This window comes from Euprymna scolopes, chromosome 2 (assembly GCF_053919585.1).
Source record: "Euprymna scolopes isolate OS-2025 chromosome 2, ASM5391958v1, whole genome shotgun sequence".
Taxonomy (NCBI): domain Eukaryota; kingdom Metazoa; phylum Mollusca; class Cephalopoda; order Sepiida; family Sepiolidae; genus Euprymna; species Euprymna scolopes.
Genome location: NC_136483.1, coordinates 191,438,840 through 191,460,626, shown reverse-complemented (window position 1 = coordinate 191,460,626; position 21,787 = coordinate 191,438,840). Strand labels below are relative to the sequence as shown.

Here is a 21,787-nt window from a genome sequence, read left to right as displayed (position 1 = left end):
CACACACACACACATTCATAGCCAAATTGAATATTGAAATGCTCATATCTTGGTTCCTATGAGACTAAACTACATGAACTTTTCCAGGCTTTTTAAAGATTATAATACTATTCTATGGTTAAAATATTATGACAATTGTTTAAAAAAAACTATATTTTCAAACCAATAAAATATACCCAAATTTGCATACATTTGTATATATAGCAGGTTAGCTTCAGTTTTGTTACTTAAGGATGAATTTTGCTTAGGGTTTTTTTCCGCTTGTTTTTTTTTTTTTTTTTTTTTTACATAGGCATCACCACATTATCAAGGCCAAGAGGCCACTCAAGGATAAGGGTCAAAGAGTGTACAGTAGAAATTGGACATTATAGTAATCATTAGTAATGAAAATTTGGTAAAGTTGATAACTTATATGGAACGGCTCATCAAGAACTTATTTACGTTAGACTTGAAGACAACCATACTGTAGTCAGCCGGAAAGCAGGAAAACGGAAGACAATTCCACAGGCGTGCAGTTCTAAGAAAAAAGCGTTGTTCATGGAATCTACGTTTAGGTTTAGGCACAGATAAAGAGTGGGGGGAATTATTGATAGTGTTTTCAGCTAGACGAGTGTTTCTTGTGAAAGTTTGGCGAGGGGGGACCATAGATTGAAGCTCATTCGAACACTTTCCATGAAAATAACGATACATCAGAGACAAACTCGCAACATCTCTTCTGTGAGATAAAGGTTGTAAGGAAGAGAAAAGGACATCTCCTACGAGGCTACGAAGTCTATTTTGAACTCTATCAAGGCAGGCCAAGTCCTTTCTAGCAGCTCCTACCCAGATGTGGCAACAGTATTCCATCCTTGGACGTACCTGGCTCTTATATAGATAGAGAATAGCATCAGCAGTGAGATATCTACCGGATCGATAGAAAGATCCCACCATTTTTCCAGCGGCCTTGGCAACAGATTTGATGTACGTGTTCCATTTAAGATCAGGAGTAATGGTCAAGCCAAGAAGTTTGTCAAAACTTGAGGCCTCCTGAAGACGAGAGCCATTCATTTCAACTGATGTCAGATGTGGATCAGAATGTTGATGATGTAAAGAGAGAAGCTTGGTTTTAGATGCATTAAAAGTAACCAGCAATTCTTTACCCCATTGTACTACGTGCTCAAGATCAGAGGAGAGAGAATTCGAGAGAACTTGGTCGTTTACTGTCTTAGATGTGCTACCATAAATGGTAGTGTCGTCAGCATAGATGTCTACAAATGATGTAAGGATGTGATTTGGAAGATCATTAATGTAGATCAGGAAAAGAGTTGGGCCCAGGATGGACCCCTGAGGGACACCGGCATTAATACTGTGAGCTTCTGATTTTTGCCCCTCAACTACTACTCTTATGAACCTATCAGACAGAAATGATTTAATAATTGAGAAGACATTTCCAGCAATACCATAGCTAGAGATCTTATGAAGTAAACCTTTATACCATACCCTATCAAAGGCCTTAGATATGTCAAGAGCAATTGCCCTAGAAAGGTTGCCTCCGTCGAGAGATTTGCTAATCCTATGAGATATAACTGTAAGCACATCTGCTGTAGATCTAGCAGAATAGAAACCATATTGAGTGTCACTAAGAAGGTTATTTTTGTTGAGATGGTTGATTACTTCTGTATTTAATACAGATTCCAGCAACTTACTCATGACGCACAGGAGACTTATTGGCCTGTACTGAGAGGGGGATGAGCGATCACCTGAATTCTTAAATACAGGGCATACTGATGAAATTTTCCAGGGAGATGGGAAACTATTCTCCTTAAGACAACGTTTAAACAGTTTTGTAAGTATGGGCGCTAGTTCAGGTTGAAGTTTTTTGAGTACTATAATTGGAATACCGTCAGGGCCAGTTGCTTTACTGGAATCAAGGTTTTTGATTAGCTTGGCAACATCACGTACAGATATATGTATATCACATAGCGTGTTTTCTGATACAGGAGGAAATATTGGAGGTTGGCAGCCTTGATCGCAAAGGGTAGAATTAGCTGCAAAGTTCTTGACAAAGAGTTTGGCTTTGTCTGATGCTGACGAGATTACCTCAGGTCCATTGATAATAGTTGGGATGGAGCACACGTTTCTGTTCAGGATTCTGTTTGCTATTTGCCAAAACTGGTGGGAACCAAGCCGCTGCTCAGCTACTTTGGACTTAACAGATAGAGCATACAACTCTCTTGCATTCTTTATTACTTTCTTACAATGGTTGCTGGCAGTCCTGAAAGCGGCTTTAGTTTTCATACATCTATTACGTTGGAAACAGTGGAAAAAGTGATTTCTGTGCGCAATGGCAGCAGCACATTCTGGAGAGAACCATGGCTGGCTGTTAGGTTTTTGCTGAAACTTTTTCGAGGGTATGAAACGGTCAATACCTACAATTAACCATTCCGTCAGGTCTAATACTATAGAGGACACATCCTTTTTAAACATGGAATGCAGAGGTAGATCAGATATAAATGTACGGAAGCTATCCCAGTCAGCCTTAGTGTATCGATATACTGTACGATGGAGAGGTACGTCTGGGGACTTATTACATTTCATTTTTATCTTAATTGATACAACAGAGTGGTCGGAAGAGCCAAAAGGCGACAGAACAGAAACTGAACATAGTTCAGGGCAAGTTGTGAGAAAAAGGTCTAGTAGGCTCGCATACTGGCCATCATTGTCGGGCACACGGGTGGGTTCCTGAACAATCTGAGTGAGGTCATAGGCAATGGAGAAATCATGACAGAACCTTCCCTCATCATCGGTCTTGTTAGAGTGGGTCAACCATTCGACGTTGTGAACATTGAAGTCACCACATACGTGAATGTTAGCTGAAGGATAAGCAGATAAGACTTGGTCAATTTTTTTAGATATGCTTTGAAAGATAGTTACTCCGCTGTTATGGGGGCGATAGAGACTAAATATAAATGCAGTAGTGTGAGCTAAAGCAACCCGGAAGCACATATAGGGTAAATTAGGATCTTCCCGGGAGATGTCCCTACCACATGGAAAGCTATCCCTAATATAGGCACAAATTCCATGCCCATGGCGATCTTGGGGGTCAGATTTAGAAGTTAAGTTAGAGTATCCTTTAATTGCGAACTCTTCTAGGGAAATAGCCTGTCCAATGCCAGTTTCACTTAAAAATAAAAGGTCTGGTTTAGTCTCCTGTAATTGGGTTTCAACCTCTGGAAGGTTAGAACGTAGACCTCTGATGTTGGAGAAGGAGACATGGTAGTAGGAGTCTATGTTGGAAGTTGGAGAACCGGGTTTAATCGTGTATTTTTTCTTGAAACTTGTCATGATGAATTTTTGGAATTTGTGGACTAGGTCGTCAGATTTACTTAGAGCAGGACAGAGAGGGGAAACTAAGAGAGAAAAAGAAACGAAGATTTTTTTTTTTTTATATTTGTAGCTAATGATAAGGTAAAGCCGTAACAATTACCCACTAGTATGGCATCGAGAGGCCCGACCAGAAGCTACTGCATGGTCCAGAATCCATTCACCAAATGGCAATACAGCAACTCCAGTACTTTGCACCTGCTGATAGGACAGCCTCCTTGGTGGTTAATCCAAGGTTCGGGTCCCTGACTATCAGGCGGATAACGTCAGCCCAGACAAAACGTTTACCTCCAGCACCCTTACTAGTGACATGGCTACAAGGATAGACATAGAAACAGAAAATTTCCGCCATCTCTGCCAACTGTTCGCGCAAAATATGCCAACCTAGAAAACAGCTTTTTCTTCTCCCTTTGTCAGAAAAATCACTCATTAAAAAATGAGGACTGAGGGACAAATAAGAAGCGAGAGTAACAGGAGCTGCCGATAACGCATCCACAATGCGTTTTCTACTCTCCATTAAAAAAAAACAAAAAACTATTAAGTATTGTACTTATAAAAGTCCAACGGACGTGTTTAATGGAAAGTATGGTGATAGATTCCCCTCCCACGAACTAAGAATGAGTACAAATTCGTAATCTATTTTTGCAATCAACTTGGTAGATAAATAAACATTTATGGACGAGAAAAAAAGCTAGCATTTAATAAAACAGAAATACATAAATTAAATACTGAAATAAAATGGAGTTATTAATATTTGAATCTAAAAATAAAAAGTATGATTAAAATTGAAAACACTTATCTCAACAAAAAACACGGCCGATTCCAAAATGTAAACTGAAATGAGGAAATTTAAGTTAACAGCGTTCAAAAAGATTTTTTTTTTTTCAAATTAACCGTTAAAAGAAAGCGTGATTTTATTCTGAACTTTAGCTAGTCACGTTATAAGAAATTTACGATAAAAAAGAAAAGCGTATGGGGGGGGGGATAAATTAAATACTGAAATAAAATGGAGTTATTAATATTTGAATCTAAAAATAAAAAGTTGTCTCCCCTATGGACTTGCCAGCCCACTAATGTGTGTGTGTGTGTGTGTGTATTAGTGTTGGGACGATTAATCAAAATCGCAAATCAGAGCTTTTGAAGGGTATTGGAAAACTTTGCACCTATTTTTCGAGTTCCTTTATCTTTTTTATTTGGTCTTGTTTACAACAAAATCCTCCACTGATGGTAGTATTAATAAAATAACTATTTATTGATTTGTAAAACAAAAATCTATATCCCCTCCTCTATAAGTTTGTTTTTACGTTTGAAAAAAAATATATGCACATTTATTATGTGTTTCTACAGTAATCAGAGAAAAGATAAGAACTTTATAGCTAAATACTTTATAGCTAAATATTTAGAGATTTATAAACAATCGAAATTTGTAATTGTATGAGAATTGTGAATTTAGTACAGAATCAGGAAAAGTATTGGAATCATCCCATGTATATATTTTTTTTTTTTTTTTTTTTTTTTACAAAGGAGTCACCACTTATCAAGGCCCGGAGGCCACTCGAAGATAAGGGTTAATAAGTGTACAGTAGTTAATGGGAAAATATCATAGCAATCATAGGAGTGGAAATTTGGTAAATTGGATTACTTAAGGGGATGGCTCATCAAGAACTTATTCACGCTGGACTTGAAGACGATCATATTGTATTAAGTTGGAAAGTAGGAAAACGGAACAGAGTTCCAAAGGTGTTCAGTTCTAAGAAAGAAGCTTTGTTCATAGAATTTACGATTAGGTTTAGGCACAAATAATGAGTGGGGGGAATTATTGATAGTGGTTTCCACTAGACGAGTGTTTCTCGTGAAAGTCAGACAGGAGCAGATGGGGGCATGGATTGGAGCTCAGACAAGCACTTGCTATGAAAATAACGATAAAGCAGAGACAGGCTCGCAACGTCTCTTTTGTTGGAAAGAGGGTGCAGGGAAGAGAAAAGGGCATCTCTACTACGCTATGAAGTCTATTTTGAACTTTGTCGAGGAAGGATAAGGTCTCTTGCTCAGATGTGGCATTGGCAACAGTATTCCATCCTTGAATGTACTTGACTCTTATATACAGGTAGAGAATTGCATCAGCAATCTGGAACGGTAGAACGATCCCACCATTTTTCCAGCAGCCTTGCCAACAGATTTGATATATGTGTTCAAATATATATTCCCAAATCAGAAATACTAAATGCAATTTAGTAATCTTGCTCTTGTCAATGAGATTGTAAAAATATTTTTAGATTTTAATCTAATTTAATGTTTTTCTCAATGAAAATTGCACGCATTAATGCCATATTTTTCTTGGATACTGCATTTGTTTTTAACAGGTAAAACAGTATGTTGAATTGTTTACCACAATTTTTAGTGTAACTTTTTTTTAAAAATACATTTCAGTTGATCAATCTAAACACTTGATTTGTGTGAAGACAAAGGTATAGTTTCCAACATGAAAACTAAAATCGAAAAGAAAGCTTGTTTAAATCTCAGTCATAAACTTAAAAAATATAAAAAAATAATTGCCTAAAATATTTCTTTCGATTGCTCTGCTAAAAAAGTCTTCTACTTAAAGCCAGCAAGCAGGCATCAAAGTGGATTGGAGTAGTTACAGAAAAAAAAAAAAAAAAAAAAAAAGGAAAAGAAACTATTTTTAAACCAGCAGTTGTATTGTAGAAGTAACGAGATATACTAGAGACGGATGAAGGGGGGGGGGCTGAGTTTTCTTACAGGAGACTCTAGACACTCCTACTCAAGACCAACTATGGAACCGACAAGGGGTGGAGAGGTTGGAAATACATTTAATTGAAATTCCTTAATTCATATGATAACAAAAACAGGCAAATAATTTCTATCTTTATGGGACACGCGCGCGCGTGTGCGTGTGTGTGTGTGTGTGTGTGTGGTATGGTGGAGTGGTTACAAGCATGGACTGCCAGGTTAGAGTTCTAGTTCTGTTGCACTACTTTCAATAATACTCCCCGGAAAAAGTATGAATCCACACATGCGTCTTCAAACTATGAACTAAATAGTAAGGTAGACTAGACACATGCCTACATTGTGTAACTAGAAAGAAACTCCTAAGTAACGCCAGTCTATTTACTTGTCCGCTTGCAAGTGCACAGTTAGACACAAGGTTGGCCTTTAATATTGGGAAATATCCAGCTTCCAAAAAAGGAGCACTCTGGATTAGTACAAAAAATGTAAATTATTTCAATGTAAAAGCAGTTCTCAAATAAAAATGGTGTATACGTTGAAGCCATTCAATGCACGTTTGCTACCCGTTATTCCTTAGGTTGACAGAAGGGAGAACATAAGGGTTTTATTTTACTATGGACATATATGTGAGTACGGACTGGGAAATACCGTAAATTCAAAAATTTCGCCGGTTCGTTTTTTTTATAAAAGCGTGAAATAACCATAAATACATCGATGAAAAAATTTAAAAGAAAACTGTTCAGTGATTAAACCAACAAAGTGGGAAACTGATGATAATTCAGATGGAAGAAACAAATGAAAAAGAATGTAAAAATGTTGTAGAATAAGTCTTAAAAAAGGAATTAAATTGGCAAACTTTTTTTTTTTGTATAAAAAATATCCTTATTTTCGCACATATTTTTGGAGAGAAAGTATTGCATTCAAGCATAATTAATGAGAATGTAAACATTTTAGTTCCTTTTCATTATTGTACCTATTTACTATGCCTCCCCACGGGACAGAGTTAGACACCAGGGTCGTTTTTTAACGTGGAGAAAAGGTACAAAAATAAAAATTGTCTCAGTCGTGAAGGATTTCTCCTCCACCGAAAGAGAACAAGAAATAGAAGTGCAGCACCTGAAGAACAGATACTACACTTTGATTTTGTCCCGAAGGCAATGATGTTCAAGTATAATTAATAGTATCTAATGAATTGCTGTGTCGCATTAATGTAAATAGCGAAAACTCACGAAAAACGATAAGAGAAATTAATTAATAAAGAAGATCTCAAAGAAATGAAAAATGTTAGCTATTTTCCTTGTGTTTACAGCACATGTCACGTGACCAAAATCATTTTTTTTTTTTTTATTGAATCTTTGAAGATGCAAGTAAATGCAAAATGACAATTCGGTAAATAACATTTTTGGTATTTTTTTTTTTGCAAATTTTTTTTTATCAACGAAAAGCGTTTTGTTTTTATTTGAGACATGTTCACACGGACACAAATACATACAAGATAAATATGCGCAATGAGAGTTAGAGAGAGATGTGGTGGGGTAGGGGACTAGAGTGTTGATTTCGTAGAATAATAGCGAACGGCAGTCAGACAGCTGAAAATCAACTAATAGAGTGATTTGTATCATATGCACGTACACACACACGACTTTAATGACCTAAGCATTAAATCAACTTGACGGCGGTCTAAATAATATGTATGTTAGTGATGCCATGTTTTAATTTTAGTAACCGTTCGTTTATAAAGAGAAGAACTGCATTCCGCAATATGAGAATTTTAAAAGCTCAGCTAATCAGAATGCATGGAATTTAACAAGGAAGCCTTTATTATTTATCAGCAGGAAATCGGAAAGATGATGTTAGGTCTATGTTTTATTGAGCGAGTTATAGTTGGTGTAATAACAGAATCAGTGGAAAGTGTGGAATTTGTTTTCGTGATAACTGGTAGCGATGGTAGTACTAAATATTTAGAGAGAAAAATAGGGATTCCTTCCTCTGTAAATGTTGCAATTGTGATGGTGTTGCTCAAAGGATGTAATGTAGTATTTTAATATCACAAGTAAATGTGTCTAAAATGGTGCTCGAAAGCTACATAAGATAGTGGCTATTAGCCTATATGTATTGAACTTTTATGTGGAATCTGTTGTGGCAAACCTACACTACTTTAATCTGGAGGGAAATTCCTCAGTCATTTTATTAGAATAACTGTAATATTAATAAGGAAGCAGGAGTCCTCACTAATTTCTGGAAAATGCAAGGTATGCCTCGATGGGTGTTTTCAATCCAAGCATATTTTAGCACCCACCTCCCATAGAATATTATAAAATGTAAGAAATATATATATAAAAATGTATTATGGTATTATGTGCTAGGAAAGGGGGCCCATAAGGTTCCTCACTCAATCTCTGCCAACACCATAAACTTCCTGTGCGCGCACACACACACACACACACACACACACGTGTGTGTGTCTGTATATATATCTATCTACTATTATATAAAAGTCACTTTGTGTGTGTGGGGGGGGCGAGTTCCTTCCTCATAGGTTCCTAAGTGGCTGAGCTTATCTTTTGCAAATTTCACACAAAGCTAATTTATATGTCTGGCAGTGTTCTTAGACATGTTTTGTACAGAAATTCATCTGATAAGTATCAAAAACAATCTGATACTAAAAATAGTTTTTTCTTATAGACGAAAATAATTTTTACAGGGGAATTTTTATTCGTTACACCGATAAGAGAGATAAAATCTTAGCAAAGATTTCTTAAGAAAAAGAATTAACATCTGGATATAGTTCAGTTGTAGAGGATTCGACTACAGAAATGATCCATGTTCAAGCCCAGGTGTATCTCACCATTTTATTTTATTTTTATTAATGAGTTCAATTTACAATAAAAGAGGTAACATTTAAAATCGCCACAAATCATTTCTTCATTTGCATATTTTAAAATTAAACATTAATCAAAAGTAACTTCCAGAGCATTTATCGTCAAGCCCAAATATCAGCTGATGTAATACTGTAAACAAACAGATGGAATTTGATGAAGGATATAATTTTTTTTTTTTTTTTTAAATAGTTTTTTTTGTGAATTAGTCCACCGGGCAAATTATTCCTTGTAATATATGATAATCATTGGAGGATGGATTCTTTAATAATACATACAAAATTTGCATAAATCAAAATATCATGTTTAAATGTATTGTATGACCGGGCAACGTCGATAGTCCAGCTAGTATATGTATACTGTGGATGTGTGTATAACTGTCATTAACGATAATTTAAATCTCCTCATAAGGACAGCACATTCTCTAAAAGTTCATATTGTTTATTTAAACAATAAGATTCCTCACTAGTTTCCAATGATGACAGGAGGGATAGAAGCTTGAGGAAAAGATTGGCGTTTTCAATCTTCAAGCGCTTGGCAGTCTAGAATCACTGAGAAACTGTAATACAACGGAACTATTTAATTCATATATAAGGGAGAGAAAGGGAGGTGAATGATTAGGCATTTTATGAAAGACCTTTTATATGTAAGATTTATTAGAATATTTCGATTTAGAAAATATTGAACTAAAACTTGAAAAACGCTATCGCATACATACAATATAAACTTAAGATATTTATTTGAGTAGAATGTATTTGTTTAGTTTAATATAAAAGTAAAAATAAAGAAATCAATAAAATATCCAGAAAAAAATGAACAAATATTAGAATGGATGGTGGAGGGGAGATTTCATATATAAAACAAAGACAAACTAAATAAAATGTCATGTTTACAACTGGATGTATTCTTGTTTGGTGCTTCCAAGTTCAAAAAACAGATTACATTTAAACTCTAAGAGAAAAAAAATATATTTACAGAGAGAAGATGAATCAGAAGGAGAAAGAAAATTGCGGTTTTGGAAGCAAAGCTTGAACGAGAGGGTTATGGTAGGAGTGTGCCACTGCTAAATCCGGCTTTATTCAGAAGTAACCAGAGATTTTCTAGAAATAGCTTTCAACACTACAATCCAGTAGTATTTTAAGGAGATAAGCAAGAATTCATTCCATTTCTTTAATATCAATAAAGTTTTAATAAAGTATTTAAAAGAGTTACGATTTACTATCAAAGTTATCTTTAAAGTAAAAAAAAAATAAAAATAAATAAATAAGAATGGAAAAATAGTTACAGACAATTTAGAGTAGATATTTTTGTTATAGCTTGTAGGATATAGAGAAAGAAATGTAGAGAAGTAGATGAAATTGAAAGAGATTGGAGAGGAAAGAGGAAATAAGAAAGAGAAGGGGGAAAGAGGGGCGGGAGAGAGAAGGGGGAAAGAGGGGTGAAAGAGAGGTACATAAGATAGGAAGGGGGCAAGGAGAGAATAAGGGGGGACAAGGAGAGAATAAGGGGGGACAAGGAGAGAATATGGGAGGGGGACAAGGAGAGAATATGGGAGGGGGACAAGGAGAGAATATGGGAGGGGGACAAGGAGAGAATATGGGAGGGGGACAAGGAGAGAATATGGGAGGGGGACAAGGAGAGAATATGAGAGGGGGACAAGGAGAGAATATGAGAGGGGGACAAGGAGAGAATATGAGAGGGGGACAAGGAGAGAATATGGGAGGGGGACAAGGAGAGAATATGGGAGGGGGACAAGGAGAGAATATGGGAGGGGGACAAGGAGAGAATATGGGAGGGGGACAAGGAGAGAATATGGGAGGGGGACAAGGAGAGAATATGGGAGGGGGACAAGGAGAGAATATGGGAGGGGGACAAGGAGAGAATATGGGAGGGGGACAAGGAGAGAATATGGGAGGGGGACAAGGAGAGAATGTGGGAGGGGGACAAGGAGAGAATGTGGGAGGGGGACAAGGAGAGAATGTGGGAGGTACAGAGATATGAATAAAAAAATTACTTTGTAATCGACAGTTTAAACATTTTAAAATAACTTTGAAATAATTATGAAATCAAAAGATACTAGCAATTTTTTTTATTGAAGATTAATAATTCATAAAAAACCGGCAAACGTGTTTACTATGATCGTTGGTCATTCTAAGTAATAAAATATCTAAAAAATAAAGTTATTTTATGGCTTATTTGTTTTGAACATAAGATGTTAGAAGTAAGAAGAACTAATTGATTCTTATTCTAAAAAGATTATTTCTATTTAAGTCAACATTCTAAACCGCAAAAGAAATGCGACTAGTTATGATAAATATACTTTTAGTTACTTGTCTGCCGTTTAACTATGCAAGAGTATTGTATTGAAGAACAAACTATTGAATTGTTTAAAAATTACCAGTAATTTTCTAACTCAGTTCTCAATACTTGATTTACGTTGCTATTTTTGCAAAGTTTTTACACGTTTACTAAGTGATATGTACTCTTTAATATCAAATATCCAATCATTTCTTTCAGAATCCAAATTCTTTTTCTTGCTTATAAGATATAAGCTATTTCAGACAAATGCAAGACACACCGACGGTACTGTCCTTTGAGACGTAGGCAAAACGGACTTGAGCTCAAATATTTTAAATAACTTCAATACAGATCAACTCGAAATGTTGGAAACACATTCAGACCTATTTTCACAACCAACACAGTAATATTTCAAGTTTCCCTGTGTAGTTTAACATTTATTGAAAAATATTCAAGCGTGAGAGAGAGAAAAACTTTCACAAATATGTAACTACAGAAGCTAAGCTATGCAGTCAACTAGTCGAGGGAGACCTGAAGGTTCCCTTTTCATTAGCTGCTACACCAAGGTTTGGGGAAGAGTGTTACTCCATTCTCAGGAGTACTCTACTTGCCCTTGATCCTCCTCTTATAATACTGAGTGTTTACCGAAGAGGTATCAAGTACCATTTTTAAGTATGGCATAATCATGTTGACACACCGGTTCTCATTAAATCACCAAAGTTAAGAAACTGGTCAATACTAGATGGGCGACCAATTTGTGAATTCCAGGCGTTGTAAATAGAACGTCACCTTCCTGCAAAAGTTGCAAAAAACCTAACGTCGCCATCTTCCCTAACGGGGATATACATATGACTGGGGACCGCTTGTGAATTTCATACTCCCGTGGAACTTCCTCCTTTGGAGAAAGCCAGTTAAACCTACATAGGGTTAGTGCCGTTTCCATTGTTTGAAGTATTTGGTATGACTCAACTGAGGACTGAACCTCAGTCTCACAGTTCATCAGCCAACACATACTATTATAGTATACCAAATGGGTCGGAAACGTCATTGAAATTGACATTAATTTTGAAAAAAAAATCTTTAAAACATTTGGATTAATAAAGGAAATAAAATGTAAAAAATGACGCCGTTTCACTGCAGTTCAACTTAAATCTTTATGCAATTAACTTCATCTTAATTTTAAATCTGCAAATAATTGGTTGAACAGATTTTCTTTTCTAATTTTTATTAAAAGTAAACGGAAGACGATACTAAATATTACTTTTAAATTCCATGTTGAAAATAAAACTGTGTCGCTAACAATTATTTATAAGTCTGGATATGTTTAGCAATACACAAATGGAGCAAACTTAATTATTCAAGGTGCATATGAATTATTCATAAACGTACAAGTAGTCATTTTTGTTGAACAGACACTAATATTTATTTCAAATATATTCGAAGTATCAAAGAACAGTCATCTAAATATATAAAACTATCTTGGCTGGATTTTCAACTTTGGATCAAAATACATTGTCTTAAAATATCAATATTTCATTTTGAATAACCATTTCCTTTGTTTTAGCGTTAGTCCATGTTAAAAAGAAAAGAAAACTTGTCACTTTAATTTCTTTGTTAAATGAGTACATGGATCCATTTATGACTCGCATGGACATATGTACTGAAAAGTTGAGAGAATGCTGGTGACCAGGATCAAATGCATCAGTCTTAGATCTTCGCAAGTATATTTGCATTGATCACTGTGGCCCTACCAAATTGTAGTAATTAAGGAACGAAGGTATTGTCTGACCGCAACAGCAATCCTGCAAACATTTGATGTTATTTTGATAAGGGACAAGCGCACACAGCAGGCAATATCTGCCTATATTGATGAAGCGTATGTGGACGACAGTGTTGTACCTACAGCACGTGTGAAAAAGCATTTCTACAACTTTGGCTTCCTCAGCAAAGAGCCGGAGAGGCTGCAAGATGGTGTGCAAATGTTTGGTTTGCAGATCTGGGGAGAGGATAATGCTCTGTATTCGAGAAAAGGGAACGTTATGTGGCAAATTGGTTGGGAACCTTCCTTTGGCGGTCATTAAAAAGAGAGCATCTGATGTCACCACTGGTTAGCATGACAAAACTGATGATGGCCCTCTCAACACCATGATTAAGGAGGTTCTTGCCAGAATGCACAAAGACTTGGCACAGGGCAAATGGTGCGTTGACGACCAAGATGATAGCATATGGGTCAACGAATGCTCTCTCGTTATCAGCATGTCATTGGTATATAGTGGTACCGTAGGAGAGGATGCTTGCTAGTTACGTCCGGAAAAGGACTCCCAACATATTAACTTCACGAAAATTGATATCATTATTAAAGGAATAAATTTGGCAATCTTTTCGAAGACGATCACCTTAGATTTGTACACTGATTCTGCTTGTGTCCATAAATGGATCTCAGATACCCTTAGTGGCAGGGCAAAGATACAAACTAAAGCTACAAGTGAGATGCTCCTTTGACATATTAAGGCCAAAACAAGGTAGATCGATTAACGGGAGTGTCTCAAAGCTGGCTTAATACAAAATGTGGTGAAACAAGAACTATGAAGATGTGGATAACAGTCCGAAAATAAATTAATAAACAAGTTATGAAACCTCCTGTCAAAGAATTCTAAAACTTAAAAATATATAATACCATTCAGTACAGATCCGACAATGGAAGACCGGATAAGAACACAAATTGGATTTATAAGATCATAAAATCCAACTTTAGCCTGTGGCACAGTAGATAAAGGCGTTGAGTATTTACAGTTCCAGATGAGCACTGTCTGAAGATAGCGGTTTCAATCGTACCCAAAGCAGGCAAGAAGACCAGTTGACTAAAACGTGGTGAGACAACAAAACTATAGAAGGCAGTAATTACTGAGGATAGTTACAAAACTCGGCATTCTTATCCCATCATGGTTAGCTACCTGGAGAAGGCTAGATGGGGAGTTGGCTGAAGCGTGGTGAAAAAAACTACAAAGATGAGGATAACAGTCCACAAATAAATGAACACACAAATTATGAAGCCTTATCTCAAAGGATTTTAAAAAATAAAAATAAAAAAATAATATATGATTAAGAGAAACACTGAACCTTTGCAAGCTGTCTGCACTGTATTGGTGAGCTCAGTCAGGTTTGACCAAACCAAGATTGTTCACAGACAAAGCAGTCATTCTGGTGCAAGATGAACACTACTTTGTGAAACAGATCAATCCTGGGGTTTCTAGAGCCACTGTGAAAACGGTTGAGAATGTGAAAAGAGTCAGTCAATCAAGCTGTCTCCCATGCACTGGTCAGAAGGTGCTTTGAATGTTAAACATGGCACAGGTTAGTGATAGATATTACTCATTATAACAGTCCATTTTTTGACATTGATTGACTGTGGCCCCACTCAGTTTGATACCTGGCGAGGCCTTCCTCCAGCAAGATGCGATCAATGTAAGATGCTCTTTTATGAGCAGGGCTCACCGACAGAGATTCTGACAGATAATGATACTGATTTTCAGACCAGCTTGTTTAAAACCTTCCTATAGGAGTCGAGAGTCCAACTTGAATTCTGTTGTGCATGAATCCCCTCTGTTAATGGTATTAAGCAATGTTACAGAACTGTAAAAAAGAATCGCTGCTAGAAAACTACTGTACCGGAAACAATACAGTGGTACAACGTCCAGCCCAGCAATGACGTATCCTCTGCTACAGCACCTGCCAATATGGTCTACTGGTATTGGTATCAGAATCAATGGAACATCTTCAAAACGAATGACAGAGTGTGGGTAAATGCTCCACATGGACAATGTGCCACAAAATATGGAGAGAGACATGTGACTGAAATTACCAGTACACAGAACATATTGATCAAAGGAATGCCATGCCATATGTAACTACTATACAATGCAACACGATGAAGTGTGTAAATACCTCTACTTGATGATCTGTAAAAAGTTGAATGCCGAATACAACAGCAAGTCATGGAAACATGTTTACCAGAAGTAACAGTCAGAAATAAGTCATACACCATCCACTATGACTATGCAATTCCTGCAGGCATGTACCTTGAAAACGGAGCTATTAAACCTGACAGTGATATTGAACAAGGAGAAAGAAGCAACTTTAGAAGTTAGTATCCACAATAATGCTGGATTAAACAGAACTGAGAGGGAAGATGACGAGATGCCAAGGTCTTCTGCATGACATTAAAAGAAACTGGAGTCTTAGGAAGATCTCAAAAATTCCAGTAATCATAGAAGCAACTGGACTCCTGAAAAGAAATTTACAAAACTACCTGGAAAATATACCCGGTAAACCAAGTGCAAGAGAGATACAAACAATTGCTCTCAAAGGGTTAGAATCTTAAGATCTCTTGGTTGGAATATACAAAACAGCAGGTGAATGTCTGGCATCCAGAAGGATGCCCTATCCCCAGTTTGGACGAACTGATAAAAAAATCAGAAAGGGGGGGGGGGTATTTTGCTTATGTCTGATCGGTGAACATTGACCAATAAAATATGCCCACACGAAAACGGTGATTGAGAAAAAAAAAAGTTCCCCTTGCAAAGAGTTCTGGTGTTGTAAGCTATCATTTTCTAAACGTTACTGAATGAGCTAGAAGTTACATCTAATAGTTAGCATCTATAAGAAAAAAAAAAAAAACACATACGATTTTTTTTTTAAAAGGTAAAATATTCAAAATTAAAGTGTCTGCAATATTATTTTGTGGGGAAATTAATGGTCAAATGCATTTAAAAAAATTTTTTTTTTTTTTATTCAGAGAATTATGAAATAGCAATACTTCCAGATAATATTCATACTTTTGAAATATAACGATGGAAAAAATATTCAAAAATTTTAAACATTAGAAATAAAAATAATCTAATTTGAATTCAAAATAATGATTCTATTTCCAATGTTGTAATGAAAATCAATATTCAATTTTATTTGGATCTGAAATTCATGTCATCAAAACAAGTATGTTAAAAAAAAATTGAGACAAGCTGTATTTACCAGCATAAAAATGAAAATGTTACATTTCTCTAGAAAATTTTTTTTTTTTTTAATTCAGAAATAGCAAAAACCAGAACACACTTACCCAAGAGACAACTCTGCCATTAAAACATGGTAAGTGTGCTTCATCATCCACTATTTCTTCTTTGACAACTCTGAAAGAAGAAAAGGAAAAACATTAATTTAATTTTATAAAGTACTCATTTAAAATTCAATTCAAAAGAAACATTACATAACAAAAATGTAGAATTTATGTAATATTTTAGTTACAAACGTTTGCATTGCACTTGAGTTTTAAGTTATCGACTTTGGAATTAGTTTTAAGTTTTTAAATTAAAAATTGAAAATCCTTTGCATCCCAGAAAAAATATATATATAAAAAAAGAAAGTTTGTTTTTTTATGTCCACAGAAGAATATAAAATATACAAGCAGTTAATTACTTATTATTTTTAATAGGGACAATCATTAGCATTTCTATTTGAACTAAAGATTCTCTAACCATATTAACAAAAAAAAAAAAAAATATGGAGGGGTTGTTTTCAAATAATGAAAATCTTACTCATTTGGATTATATGTAGAACATAGAAAAAATTCTAATCCAGCAAAAAAATACATTAAAATTTACTCTATGCTTTCTTTTATTCAATAAAAAATATCCTTGTTATACCAGACAAGAAAGTAAATTATATACGTGTATAAGCACAACATACTAACAAACGTCCTGATGAGGATTAAAAATGGTCGTTCGAATGCAATTCCAAAATGGAGCTAAATCTAAGACTTAGCATAATGAAGGGCTCAATATCTTTTCAAATAGAGTTTTATAACAATAATAAATTTGGTTTATCTGAACACTTTTCAGCTAATGATTAGTGTTTACACACACAAGAAGATCAAACATTGCTTGGGATTGAAGAAGATATCAAAAATGTAAAAAAATATGTAAAAAATAAGAATATAAGCAAAAAGACTCCTGCCTTTTTGTTTATGTTCTTATTTTTTTACATTTTATAAGATTCTATTTTTGCAGTGGGGTATTGATTAGGTGGAAGGGGGCATAAGTAAAGCAACTTAGATGGAATTATTTCACTAAACAGACCCATCACTTCCAGAGGCACGCCCAACATTTTCCCTAAGGAACATAGTTTAAGCCTGTTCCAAAAGCTCAACCCTTTAACATTTTTCAACTATAATTTTTATGTTATAAAGCAAAATTATACACAAATTCAGACCCACAATGATGTTGTAAATGAATTATACTTATTAAAGTTCAATGGCTAATGTAGTTTCAGAATATATGTGATTATGAGTGGCTATCTCAAATCATAGGAATTTGTGGACAAAGAAACACAGAAATTACAATATCTAGTAAAGAGACCCGATATTACCCGGGATTGAATGAGAATCAATGAATGTTCTACACTCACAATACTTTCATTGGCATCGAAATCTATGATATTGTCCATTTGTCAATCAAATAGATTGAGTGTCTCTCATATGCCTTCCCGCAGTGACTTAGTCTACAATACATTGTAGTCTATATTGCAGTGTAGAGAACCTACTATTGATTTTATGAAATTATTTTTATATAAGAACTTGAAAAATTTAAAATGCAAAAGTCAAGTATCATGGTTCAATTGTGTTCTAAATAAAAAACTTCATTTTATATGTGCCCTTGACTTATCAAATAACCTACCATTATACGCTGGGCCCTTATGTGGTGATAAACCGTTGCAAATGCATTTGTGATGTTAGGTTGTATAAAAGTGTTAACTTTGATCGAAATCAGACTGTTTCTTCTTTAAGGAGATCGTTTTGATTTATGATACTTATCGGAGGCATTTCGACACAAAACATATCTAAAAACACTCCCAGACATAAGTACATTTGTGTGAATTTTTTTTTTTTTTTCAATTGGTCCAGCTGTTTTGGAGTTCATAGGGAACTCTCTCTCTCACACTCTCACACTCTCACACACACACACACACACACACACACACACACACACACACACACAGTGCCCTATATATAAGTAGAGATACCTGAAATTAAGAAATAAAATAATGAAAGTAGATAAATTTTCAATTCTAAAACTTAATTAAATGGCATTTTCACAATTAAAAATCAAAGTCTGTTCTTGTTCAGTGAAAAATCTCTTCTGACTAAAGCCAATTTTACTTTTGTTCCAATCTAGAATGCCCTTTTTTAGGGAATTAGATTTTTGCCCCGTTAAAGACCAATATTGTAACTCTGCTCTCATGGTGATAATGGGGAGCAAGTAAAGGAGAATAATGCACTACATTGAAATAGTCACTTTCTTAACTCATTAGCAGCCGAATTAAGAGAAACTTTGACATGGAAAAGATTTTTTGAGTGTCCCATTTGTTCCTATCATTGCAGAAGATATTTTTACATTAAGAAAAAAAAAAAAAAATCAAATCATCCTGACAAAATATGGTTTTAACCAATCTCTTCGATAATTTGAACAATTCCTGCTTGTTAAGTTAAAAGGAAACCTAAAATGGCAGTGCCATAGTTATACTTATCTATTTCTATGTATTTCTTGCTTCTCGCCAACTCAAAGATTTATTTTTATTATTAATACATTTACTGAAACAAAAAATATAGGTTAAAGTACTAAAACTTAAAATAATCAGATTTAAAAAAATAATTACATAATTAAAAAGAATGGCTCATTTTGTAATCTTTTGAAATATGAAAAGAATTTGAAAGCATTTAAACTGTCAAATAGAAAATCAGTGAAGCTGACTTTAAAATTCTCATGTATTGAAACATAGAAAGTTTTCAAAGCTATTTACATCCAATAATTTTAACAGATTAAAACGATATTTAACTACCTTAACAATTAATCGTAAGTTTATAACAATTAATTTAATGTATAAACTATACTGTAATAATTTACATTTCATTGTTAAAATGCTATATAAAAAAAACAAAAACATTAAAGTCAAAAAGCTCCAGAGCATTGGCGAGGAGATACAACTTATTTTAAATAGGACTATAAGGATCATAATTCACTTTTATAAATGTTATAAAAATTAAACAAAAATTAGGCATATTGTAATAGAACGTGTATAACACATACGAAAATAGCAGCAGCAACTGAAGGATGGATGGCAAGCAATTGTATTAGCAGCAGGAGCAGCGTTTGAACACATATGCAAATTAGGAAGTGTGCGCAAGTGGAAAAAAAAAAAAAGGGACAAAAAAGAACACCATATGGTCGGAAAAGAAAAATGTCTATGCCTAAGGAGATGGATGTGTAAAGTGAAGGCGAGAATAGGCTGGCTGTGGCCATCTTACGGGTCAGAAGGAAGAGAAACGCGTTCCAGGTTAAATGGATATGCAGCATCGAGAGATTTTCTTTTTAAGTGGTGTTGAGACGGGAGAGTAACAGTAATAAATGTTTTTGTTAAGAAAGAAAAAATGTGGATTTTTATTTCTTTCTTTCCTCTGTATGTACCGGCAACGTTACAATATAAAATTCTAAATGTACCTTGATGAAATAATGAACCACCATCTTTCTCCAGGTATTTGCAATATTTTCCAAGGAAAAATTACATATTTTAAATACAAAGGGGCGTTTCAAAAGAAATGCCTCCTATTTTTTATTCCACCAAAATGGATTAGAAATGATTGCAGATTACATGGTTATGATGACTAAAAGTAAGTATTCATGACCTGAAAGTTTCATCTCTGTTGCAGATATTGATAGTGTGAGGCTCTAAGAAAGTAACCTGTCACGGACGTGTATTATTGAATTCCTGGCAAAAGTGCATTGAGAATGGCAGTGACTATGTAGAAAAATAGATTCTAGAGCATAAGTTGCTCGTTTTAATGGTCCCACTCCTGTTTTTATAACTCTTTTTGAGTAGAAAAAAAACAAAAAAACTTGACTCTCGAAACGACTCTCATATCAGAATAAATTTTTCAGTTACTTGAATTATTATTATTCTCCTCCTCCTCTCGGAAATAAGTTTTTATGGACATTTGGGTTCGTTTCTTGTATTAAAAAAAAAAAAAAAAAAAAAAATAGAAAGAGAAAGAGAAAAATTATCTTCATTGTTTGTGGCAGAGTTTATGTAAACAATATTTTCTTAATCCATAAGCAGATAAGATTAAGAAAAAAAAACAAAAAAAAACTCTAGAAATCCTATAAAACTAAATCCAGTGAGCATGATGAATGAGAGGTTACACAGTAATGTAGTTCTCAGAAAAGGGGAAGAAAAGGCAAAAAGCAGAACAAAAGACAAAAAAAAGAACACCAATTGAGCAGAGGCAGGGAGTATTAGCATGATGCAAGCATCAATAGTTTGAAGCATGACAAACATTTGTGTTAAACAACCATGACATAACCATTGCAGACCCCAACCCCACTCAATACCATTCATAGACCTCACAATATATTTTTTCTAAAGCATTTGTCATAGTTGGGAACAAAATCTGTTTGGGTAAAAGAAAAGACAGATTCCATTTTTTCTTTTTCTTTTTATTTTTTTTATAAATCTCTGTAAAGATTTTTTTAGGTACTTAAACTTTTCATTTTTTTTTCTGAATGCATCTATATATCTTATTAATTCAAAACAAATTACAAAAAAACAAAAAACAAAAATGGATTCATAAAGAAAAAAATTAAATTAAAAAGTTATGTGCAGTATAATTTGGATGTTGATTTACATTATCAAATTTTAATATTTGTGATACATAATTTTGTCATGCCTATTCTAAAAAAAAACACACACGTCTGGCCGCCTTTATGAAATAGGAATATTTTCTATTTTATTTTTATACTTGTATAGTAACTATGAGTTGTAGATTTTATTCCAAGCAGGAATTTATATTAAATATGTATTTTCTTAAGAGTAGAAAGGTCAGAAATAAATAGGAAAACAATAATGATGAATGGTAATAAAGAGATAGTTGCATTTGCATACATTGATTTCTTACAAAGAAATCGAGTCAAGGACAAACGTAAAAAATACATTAAACGCGATGAAAATTAGACACGTGAGAGTCCATGTTAAAAGTTTCTACACACAATCCAAGTCAACATGGATTGTCTGAGTAAACCTATTATAGAGAATGCATGAGATATATAAAGTAAATATGATTTAATTTGTATTGTCTGGCAACTATTTTTTATATAACTGCTGCAGCCAGTATAAAATTGTCATGATGAGATGGCTAAAAGAACCATGTTTGAATATCTATTTGTGAAAAATACTTGTGACCTGAAAATAGGACATCTGACCATAAACATCAGTGTCATACAAAACATGTCAAAACAGCTATGCGGAACACGTCCACTCAGTCTCAAGTCCACACAAGAAATAGGCCAAACCTTGTTGATGTTCTCATTCTCAAATCATGCCACATTATGTCTTGGAGGTTCCTTTGCCCACCTACATATACATTGAATTACCTTCAATTACATTTCGTTCAACTAGTT

At 34.5% G+C, this 21,787-nt stretch overlaps 1 protein-coding gene across 8 annotated transcripts in view; it reads right to left on the bottom strand.

The window, feature by feature from the left end:
• Positions 1-21,787, bottom strand: part of LOC145300079 (segment polarity protein dishevelled homolog DVL-3-like) — a 284,306-nt gene that overhangs the window by 169,653 nt on the left and 92,866 nt on the right. For all 8 annotated transcript variants that reach the window (XR_013872349.1, XR_013872375.1, XM_080144458.1 and 5 more), the window contains exon 2: positions 16,402-16,471. Coding sequence is in view for 6 of the 8 variants with exons in the window: in XM_080144458.1 (XP_080000584.1) it covers positions 16,402-16,471 (70 nt within the window). In the remaining 2 variants the exon portion in view is untranslated. The remainder of the gene's footprint in view (positions 1-16,401; positions 16,472-21,787) is intronic.